The 10,504-nt window shown below is 39.9% G+C and overlaps 1 protein-coding gene across 1 annotated transcript; it reads right to left on the bottom strand.

Annotated features, from left to right (window-relative positions):
- Positions 1 to 5,678: 5,678 nt before the first annotated feature.
- On the bottom strand, positions 5,679 to 9,222 carry LOC145681991 (uncharacterized). Its single transcript, XM_081753595.1, has 2 exons — positions 9,052 to 9,222; positions 5,679 to 6,113 (listed from the first exon to the last, which is right to left on the bottom strand). Exons 1-2 carry the CDS (start codon positions 9,220 to 9,222, stop codon positions 5,679 to 5,681), a joined length of 606 nt encoding a protein of 201 aa, XP_081609721.1.
- Between the last annotated feature and the right edge of the window lie 1,282 nt (positions 9,223 to 10,504).

Genomic DNA, 10,504 nt, shown 5'->3' with positions numbered 1-10,504 from the left:
CTCTTCTAAAATACGTAATTGATCCTCCAATACTTTGTAAGGGATCTACCTTACCCACTCTGCAACTCTGCAGGGAGTTCTGATTTTTTTGAATTTCCACCAATTTTAAAATGCGCAGCGAAAGTTGGTAAATTTCCCCGAGTAACGGGAAAATTTCTAGTTGATTTCTATTAGCCAGATTTTGTACGGAATTGAATAAAACTTTCTTCTGATCCAATAATATTTTGAAAAGGTCTCCATTTACTGAAAGTTTTTACCAATCTGAGATTGAAACTCGGTCATGGTTACAGATGCATTCTGAATAAAAATAGAATTATGAAGTAATTGTTCACGAAGTTGAACAACGAGTGACTGAATTTTGTCTTGTTCTTGTTGGTATGCAGATAACTGGCTATGGGTAGTTAGTCCGCAGCAGCATCTGAATAGGGTTCCAATTCCATTAAAAATGGAACGGGTTTTCGAGAGTGGACCTTGGTTCTATAAGGTTCGTTAACCGTTAAAAGATTATTAGCTAAGTGCGTATGTAACGCATCCAAACTGGAAGCTAAACTGCATGTCTGAACAGAATAAGAGTTACTGCCATTACAATGTAAAGAGTTAAACAACGAAGAAGCATGAATAGGTCTAGGAAACTGAATAGATCTAGGAAACTAGGTCTAGGAAAACTCACATTGAATAACAGAGGAACTGCTTGCTGATACAAAATGTGTCCATGGAGTTCATTAAAATAAAATCTGCTAGATATAAATACATCTTGGGGAGATGATACAACTGAAATCAATAAGAGAACTTGCAGTATCTGGAACAAATTAAAATAAAAAATAACATAGACCAAATGCACTATAATAAAATGCACTATATAATGTACCATAGTATGTATAACAACTAAGTGATGTATTTGGTCTAGGAATTAATTCGTGCGGGTGGACAACAAATGGCGCAACGAACGGAGCGTCCCACAGTTCCGTGTATCCACACATGTGTTGCAAACCCCTGTCATCGCGTATCGTTCGTAGTATAGAGCAGTGGATTAAAGCGTCAACAACACCAGTTTGTAGTTAAATGAACATGGCGCAATTTGTGCCTGATAAAGTGTTTTTGCGGGGTGTCCTGCTGCATTACTTTAACATGCAGAAAAGTGCGACTGAAAGTCATCGTATTTTGGTGGAAGTGTATGGTGACCATGCTCTAGCTGAGCGAACGTGTCAGAAGTGGTTTGCACGGTTTAGAAGTGGTGATTTTGGCTTGGCAGACCAAGAGCGAGCTGGACAGCCAAAAAAATTTCAAGACGAAGAATTGACAGCATTGCTCGAGCAGGATTCGTGTCAAACGCAGGAACAACTTGCAGCAGCATTAGGCGTTGATCAAACAACAGTCTCCAAACGCTTGAAAGCCATGGGAATGATTCAAAAGATGTCACATTGGGTTCCACATGAATTGAAAGACAGAGACGTTGAAAGACGAAAAACCATTTGCGAATTGCTGCTTCAACGACAGAGCAGAAAGGGGTTTCTGCATCGAATTATTACGGGTGATGAGAAGTGGATCCATTACGAGAACCCTAAACGAAAAAAGGCCTGGGTGAAACCAGGTGAACCAGGTCCATCACAACCAAAACGAGATATTCACTGTGCAAAGGTTATGCTGTGCATGTGGTGGGATATGAAAGGTGTGGTGTACTATGAGCTGCTGCAACCGGGTGAAACTATGAATGGAGAACGTTATCGACAACAATTAATGCGTTTGAAGCAAGCTCTGGCCAGAACACGACCAGAATGGGAGAACATACATGATAAACTTATTGTTCAACATGATAACGCTCGCCCACATGTCGCAAAACCGGTCAAAACCTATTTAGAAAATGTCGGATGGGAAGTTTTACCCCACCCGCCGTATTCACCAGACGTTGCTCCTTCGGACTACTACTTGTTCGATTGCATGAACAACGATTTGATTGGACAGCGGTTTACTTCTTCAGAAGATATCGAAACATGGGTCTCTGACTGGATCGCTTCCAAGGATGAGGACTTCTTTCGCCACGGAATCCGTACATTGCCTGACAGATGGGCGAAAGTGGTGGCTAGCGATGGACAATATTTTTCTTAAGGTATTTATGTATTTTGTGTTTGTACTACAGCTTCAATGTGTGCGTACCAACCGCACGAATTAATTCCTAGACCAAATATATAACTACCATATATTTGTCTTTGAAATATATATAATACTACTATTAAGAAAACACTGTATTTATACCATAAGTACATTAAAACATATGTACAATCATCTTAAGATAATTAGCAACTTAAACGTTACTACATAATAAGTTCGCCTTATACTGGCAACAGATATCTCTATATCTCACTTATACCAGTAAATTGCTTTATATGTCAATTCTGTAACACTTTCACTCAGTTTACATCACTCAGATAAAATAGGCAAAAAGGTTAATATGTCATGTCAAAGTAATTATTACCATTTCGAAGTAACATTGAAACTTTGTCAGAAATGAATATCTAGTCAAGGAAAATTATCGTCTATTCTTGGAAAAAACAGTCTAAATCGGTAAGATTCAACATGTTGAAAAATAGGTTTAAAAAAATCGACTATATAGGTAAGATTGTATGCACGCATATAAGTCATAAAATAGTGCTTAAAAATTGTCACATTCAGGATTCCTCAGGAAGGTAGCTAGTCTTCCTTACAGAAAATGAAATTCACAGTTAAATAGAGGTCAAATCAGTAAATCTATAATTAAAAAAATGCACGTGCTAAACATTATAACTTAAGTGTATAGAGATAAGATGGAATATATCTCTCAGCATAAAAATAGGTCAAAATCATAATAATCTTTTCTTTCTTTGCAGGTATGAGGGTAGAAGAAAAAAGTCCAATATCAAGCACACAACGCCGCAAGCAAAGTAGCCACACTGAAGCTTTACGTAACTATAACTAAAATATTTCGAAATATGGTTACTTAGAGAAAAGAAGAAAAAAACTCTCTGGAATCATACAAATCCAAAATACTAACATAGAATAAGAGATTTTTTTCTGACCACACCTTATACTAATTACGGAAGTATGAGGGAACGTACTCATCTTAAATTTGCTTGTTTTCCTTATCAAAAAGACAAAAGATATTTTTTTTTCGAAATCGAACAATTTTGTCTCAAGCATGTTACGGACAGTTGATATTGCTATCTTTGCTGCTTGCAGTTTATCAAAACCGAACGCTCCAGTGTTAAACAGGAGAAGGCGAGCGTTCGACAATTGTTATCAATAGCCTGTTTCATGCAGTTTAAGTAGCACTGCCTCAAAATGCGTTTGTTTTTGTCTCTAGGAGCGCAAGTAAATAATACATTTGCTGCAGGGAGATTGAAACCAGGCGATGTTTTTACTTTTCCTTGTCGAACTGAACCAAGCTTTTTACACACTTTAAGGAGTTGTTCCCCGGTGGGTCTATGGATTGCTCCATCGACACCAGATCCTGGCGTTAGGGTTTCATTATCTGCATTAACCACAGCGTTGCATTTAAGTTTAGCTATATCTCAATAGAAAATGCTAACTTTCTTGTTAATGTCTTCATTGATATTATATAGTGGTTTCCTAGTAGGCTTTGGAAATTGCATAGACGAAACCATAGGTAATTCCTCAGCGTCAGTAAAGTGTATATATTGGACCAGCTCCTTTAAATTCGACACAAGAGTAAGATGTTCAATCTCTTCTACTTGTTTCCTATCGTGAAGATCTTCCTGACGAATACAAGCAACATTATCAGACAGGTCGGTGTCTTCTGGTGGAGGGTCGTCTAGAAAATATGCTTTCAACCTGGTCACTGTGATCGATTGAATTTTCTCCCTTCCTTTATTTGTTTTGTACTTCACAAAGTAAGCGTTGGCATGGTCTTCTCCAAACACAAGACCTGGGCCGAAATAATCACCAGAAAAGCCTTTGGCATGACCTCGTTTCCTGGTAGGATCATAGATTCAAACATGCTGTCCAATATTATATTTAACAGCTATGTAGCGATGATTGTACGAATTAGCTGTCGTACGCAAACGATCATACAGTTTGTCCTGGGATTTTTTCCCTAATTTCTTGGAGTATTGTCAGACGGTCTTCATTGGAAACGTACAGACATGGTCCATTAATCATGGCTTGACCTTCAAGATATGTGTCAAAGCCATGGAGCAAAGAAAAAGGCGAGAATGACGTTGATAAATTTACTGTGATATTATGGGAAAAGGTAACCGCAGAAACATGGTCAACCCAACTTCCATAGCCTAAAGGGTTAATGTTACACTTTAACAAAGCCTCTAAATGTTTAATCTGGACCTCTACGAGACCAGAAGTTTCATGCTGATAGGGATTTACGAACTTGATTTCAACTCCAAGGATGTTACATAATTCTTGGAAAAGCATTCCAGTAAAATCCGTAGACCGGGCAACCAAAATTTCTATAAAGTGACCAAATCCTAGAAGAACATGATTGTACAAAAAGTTTTCGAGCGTGGCTGCAGTTTGATCTGGAGCTGTAGCGGTTACCACATATCTAGTATTATTATCAACAGCAACCACTAAATACTTATGCCGAAGGGCGTTTGCATCGCTTTAGGGACCAGCGCAATCTAGAGCTATTCTATAGAAAGGTGGAACAGAAGGCATAGTTTGAAGAACTCCGGGCGGTTTCCCAGGCGTCTTCTTGAAGCGCTGGCATACCTGACATCGGCGGCAACGATCAGCTACAAATCTCTTCATGAAGGTCAAGTAAACAGATCACAACAGTAAGTGGTACGTTTTTCCATAAACAACGTGAGATGCACTGAACGTGCTTTCGTGTGCGGATCGGAAAACTTTATCCCTTAAAGTCGATGGAATGACTGGCAATAACTCAATTACTGACGGATGGCGATGTTTCCGAAATAAAATGCCATCTTTAATTTCAAAGCACAGAGCCTGGCGTTCTAGATTGTAGTCCTGGTCCTTTCTTCCGTCCTAAAGGGAGATAATATTCTTCAAGTAGGAGTCCTTGCGTTGCTCTTCTCTCAGCGTGTCATCTAGTTGGATCGTGAAAACTCACGGGTCCTCCAGGTTCTCCTCTTCATCTTCTAAGTCTCTTTGACATTTCTACATTTCTTGACAAGGTGCTACATAAAGAATTCATTTTTCCGGGCACATGCGAAATAGTGAATTGGTACTGTTCCAACTCTGCCATGATACTTGCAAACTTTGCCACATTCTTAGTCTGACGAAGAAAGGTCAACAAAAGGCAATCAGTCTTCAAATAAAAATATCTTCCTAAAAGAAAATACTTGAAACGGCGCAGCGTAAAGATGATAGCAGCCAATTCAAGATGGTAAGGATGATATTTGAGTTCTTGAATACTCAACGCTCGATTGCAAAAGGCAATGGGCACCAACGGCGCATCTTCTTTATCAGTTTCCGGCTGTAGAATCGCTCCGCTCAACGCATGCAGACTGGCGTCACAGTACACATGCACATCCTTCTTGGGGCCGTATCTCATCAATGTTGGGGCGGAAATGATAGCTTCTTTCATCTTCTCAAATGCCTGTTGTTGCGCAGCAGTCCATTTATACGGGACCTCCTTCTTGAGAATCTTAACAGAGGTTTTCGATTTTTCGAAAAGACCTTGACGTAAAATCGAACAAAGGAGCACCATCCTAAACGCTCTTGAGCTGCTTCTGCGTCTTAGGTCGTTTGTAATTTCTAATAGAATCAGTAATCCAATCGGAGATTGATATCCCCTGCTGGGAAACTACGTGTCCCAAAAGTTCTAGTGAAAATGCCCTAGTTTGGGAGTTTCCGGGGAGTTTCAATCCACGCTCTCGGAGTCTTTGAAATAATTTCCTTGTTGTTCCAAGAACCTGTTCAAATGAATCTGCCCCCCAGACGACATCGTCTAAGTAATAATAGACTGAATCTTCCTTTAGACCTTCAAGTGTAAGTTTCATCATATCATTAAGAGCACTCGGACTCATTACCAAACCCATAGGGAAGGCCTTAAAACAGTATTGCCTTTCACCCGGGACTGAAAAAGCGGTAATAAGTTGACTCCTTTTCTGTCCATTAAATTTGATAAAAACCTGATGTGAGATCTGAAATACAGATGAATCTATGACCACTGGAACACTCAAGAATGTCCTGCGTAGAACGTACAGGATAGCTGGATGGAATCACGTGACTATAGACTCTCAAATCCACTATCAGACTACAAGAAACACTTTTCTTACGTACTAGAGTGATCGGAGAGTTCCACGGCGAGTGGCACGCTTTAATAGCATATTGTTTCAAAAGTAATGTAATCTGTTCGTTGATGGCATCGCGAAGAGGGCAGGGTATCGTATAAGGCTTTACTGAAACACGATTAGGATCCTTAAGTTGGATATCGTGTTCGTACCGACGAGCCTGCGAAACGTCATCCGGCGACCAAATAAATACATTCTTGAATTCTGCAATAACGCCATACAATTGCAGTTTCTGGGCCCGGGTTTACATTAACCGGGTAACCAGGTATTTCAGGACATTGAGAGTCAGTCTCTTCGGTTACGTTTGTACACAAATGTTCACTACTTTTGTCAACAGCAAGTCCCACAACCTTATTCTTCCACAACAAAAATGTCTTATCCGTAGGGTTAGTTACCCAAATAAAAGAATTAACGTTGTCCACAAAAGATTCTTGAAAAAAAGGCTGATCACCCCAGGTACAAACTTAAGGGGCTGTAACCACTCCCTGGATCCCACTAAATCATAACATTTCCGGAGAGGAACTCGCACCGTCGAACGAGGCGGTAGCCATGTGGACTGCACAACTTTAAACACTGGTTTAATTATGGTCGCAAATTCAGCAGACACATTACAAATATGGGAAGACTGAGGCAAGTTGGCAGAAGGAATTATACCAAACCTGGAAATGACTAATGAACGATCTTTCTGATTCAGATCAGCCTCGTGAGCTAACAAAAAATCTTGTCCCACCAAAGGGGGGTGTGGGTAGCTAGGGAAAATCCTGAAGGGATGACAGAAATATTTTTACCCTACCTCGAATCGAACCAAGGCTATCTTACTAACTGATAAAGTCTTACCCGTAACTCCCTTCAAAACACTAGACGTTGGAAAAATTTTAGCCTTACTAGGTACCATCTGTGCAAAATACAAGATATTTGCGACCCACTATCTGGAAGAATAGGACTATCCTTACCATTCAATCTAATCACAATATGTGGAAGAGCTCGTTCAACAAGGAGGGGGATTTCTATACGCTTAGGAGTTGATGGCCCACCATCATCAACACTGTGAACTAGTTTAAATTACTCAAGCAGTGGGCTGCAATATGATTTTCCTTCCCACATTTAAAACAAATGATGGGCTTCTTATTCCTACCCTGATTGTTACTATTTTGATTGGCATAACGTGTTTGTTACTCAGAGTGTTGCTGATTAGTTTGTTGCGAAGAGAAACTACGTCCACCTCTATTGTTGTTGTTATTATTGCGGCGAAAATTATTCTTCGCACCTGAATTCTGTTGTGCATGTTGTCCTTGCAATGACAACTGAGTCAGTTGCTTCTGAATATTTGCTAACTGGTCTTCGGAGCGGAAGCTTCAGGGATTAAAGTTCGCGTAGAGCGATCAATCTGCTGACAGGGAACAACAACATTCCCACGACCTTCGTAATTTTCCGGCGGATTAAGCTGAACTGGCGCTTGCGAGAGAAAAGTATTCTGTTTAATGAGCTTTTCGATCGTTTCCCTTTCCAATATATCTCTTCCCTTTTCCTCATCTAATAGATCTTTACCAATTCTTCAACCGTGGTATAAGTCTTTTTTATCGCAATGCGCATATTTCTGGGATCAACCCATCAATAATAAGCTGAATCTGCTACTGTAATGGAGCTTCTTTATCGTTACGAGGAATTAGGTTCCTTTTTGCGTATACATTCGACAATACAGACTCGTTGGATGCCTGTTCCCGGGAGCGCATCTCATGTTCTGTTAACTGAGGCAATAAAGCGTTTTTGAAGGCATCCTTGAATTTATTTTTAAACTGGTCGTAAGACATGCCAGGGAATTCTGTTTGTTTTGAAAGTGTATCAAACCAGTAGGCGGCTGGACCCTTCAATAAAGAACCAAGTATCCATTTTTTTCTTAAGTTCCGACCAATTATTAAACTGAGCCAAAACCTCGAACTAGTCAATATAATGGGCCGCATCATCCCCCATGCGTCCGTAAAACGGTTCCAGTCGTAAGATGTGACTAAGGATACTGAAGTTGTCTTGTTGACCACCAACTGCCATGTCGAATAACGGAGAGGGAGAAGTACTAGAAAATGCCTCGATATCAGAAATGGAATGTGAAAACCGCAAATTACGCCGAATGCGATCAAAACACTGCCTAGTATAATGAACGCTTCCAGGAGAGGAAGTAACAATAGGCCCAAAAAATCTAATTCGTTATATGCATCATCACTAACATCACAATCTTGAGCAAATTGATGCAGCATAAAAAAAAAACGAAAATACACAAACTTAGAAAATTACAAATAATATCACTTAAAATTAAAGACAAGTAAGATTCTAACACCAGACATCCTTACTAAATCAAGGATGGTTTGTGGGGGAAATTCCAAATTAGTGCTAAACAAATAGGTGGGAGGCAAAATTTATAAAAATAACGAGAGAACTCACAGAGACCAAACCGTAAGCGCTTCCACCATAAAACATAATTGGAATCCTGACTTTTCCAGGTACGGAATGAATGTCGGGATGGTACATTAAAAGTAAACCAATGAAATCTAATAAGATTAATATTCGTTCCAATACAAATACATTTTCTAACCCTACACTGGTAATATGGCATATGGCCAAGTTTTATACTGATAAGCATCTATTGATAAGTTTTGAAATGATACTCCAACTCTTTTTTTTAGAAAATAGCATAGCAAACTTATAGGAAAGGTAGAGAAAAGGTGATGAATTTCTAAGGGCGGGCTTATGCAGCCTGGTGTTCGAATACTGCTTGGCCATAATGGTATTTTACCTTTATCTGATGTGAATATTCCATGATTCCGTATCTAGCTATGACAAGAGAATTACGGAGAAGCTCCTTTGACAACGATCCTGGCACTTCTTCCACGAGAGCCTTCTCTCCAATGGTTTTATTGCACTTCTGTTTTACCGGGTCCCTCCTTCCTGTCACACGGACTTCCATATATGGTCAAGGCGTCTCTCTTGACGCCACCCACGGCAAACTCATCATTTCGACGTCACTCCGAAGTTCGTTGTTCAGGGCGACCTCATCAGAGGCGATGTCCTCCAAGACCAGATTCATCAGGATCGAACCCGGCAAAAACTTGAAGACAAAGTGGAAGGCAGGAATCTCTGACTCTATGTGTAAATACGGAAAACACATACCTCAGGAGAACGTTTTCCTCAATGCTGATTGCGGAAGCTAGACACAGAAAACAAGATTCAGCGGCTCGTCTGTTGGTCAATCGGCTGCATAAGCGGAAGAGGAAAGGTGAGGGACTTCTAGGACATTTGCCTTTCATGCTGGGTTTAATAACACAAAAAAGAAAAGTAATACAAAATGCTCTTCGACCCTTCAGATAGATAAAAATAAAAAAATATAATGTTTTCTTCTGTTGTGAATCCTCCGGGGATTGAACCAAGAGACCTTATCCTCAACACAAGTTTTCCCTCAACAGAACCCGAAGTTTGTAGAGAAATTTCTTCCACGAAGTGGAGTTTTCGCAGAGGAAAATCAAAGCGAGGAATGTTGGCTTGAAGCATGTTTAAAAAAGGCACTACTTGAACTTGATCTGTACACATGCCTCGAAAACTGAAAACTCTGCACGAATGCCAAGTATATGCTGCCAGCTTCCGTTGTTTAAGAAGGACTGTAAAACTGTTGCTATGATACGACACGGAATGAATGTTGTTTGAGAACTTCGAGACAAACTCAACAAAAGAGAAGTTTCCAATCTTGTAATAGATGAACCACTGTTTGCCTTGGGCAAAGAATTTCTTTGGAATTGGCCAGAGGTATTTGGCAAAGATCATCAAATTATGATGCTGGGAGGGTAACACATCGAACAAGCCTTCCTGCCTCTTATAGGCAAATGGTTAGATGGAAGTGATTGGGTATGCTAGTTTTATGCAAATCAGATGTAGCAACACCAGGAACCGCTGAAAGTTTATTGAAAGTAGCTCACATTCTAAAAGCAGGTTTTCCTCATCAGATTACTGAGACAGCATTATATCATTTGCTGCGTGATGCATATCAGCATATCAGCATTATATCAGGGCAATCTTTCCGTGAGTGGTGCACTGAAAAGGAATCTTCGTGTCGAACGTTTAAGTTTTGGAATATATATTACTGCGTAGTGATTTTACTCTTAATTTACATCAGAGCCATATGTCAAGGAAATTTTATGATCCACGCTGAGACACTAAAACAAGTGGCAGAATGTTTTTCGGCAACGGACCACCCA

Source organism: Thermobia domestica, chromosome 1 (genome assembly GCF_964235325.1).
Source record: "Thermobia domestica chromosome 1, izTheDome1.hap1.1, whole genome shotgun sequence".
Taxonomy (NCBI): domain Eukaryota; kingdom Metazoa; phylum Arthropoda; class Insecta; order Zygentoma; family Lepismatidae; genus Thermobia; species Thermobia domestica.
Note: the sequence above shows the minus strand (reverse complement) of the source record. Positions and strands in the feature narration are given on the sequence as shown.

What these genes read in the sequence shown, in the direction of transcription:
- LOC145681991 (XM_081753595.1), bottom strand. Translation starts at nt 9,222, where the DNA reads ATGGAAGTCCGTGTGACAGGAAGGAGGGACCCGGTAAAACAGAAGTGC. An exon ending in AATATTCACATCAGATAAAG is followed by an intron (nt 6,114 to 9,051) that starts GTAAAATACCAT and finishes TCTGTATTTCAG; the next exon opens with ATCTCACATCAGGTTTTTAT.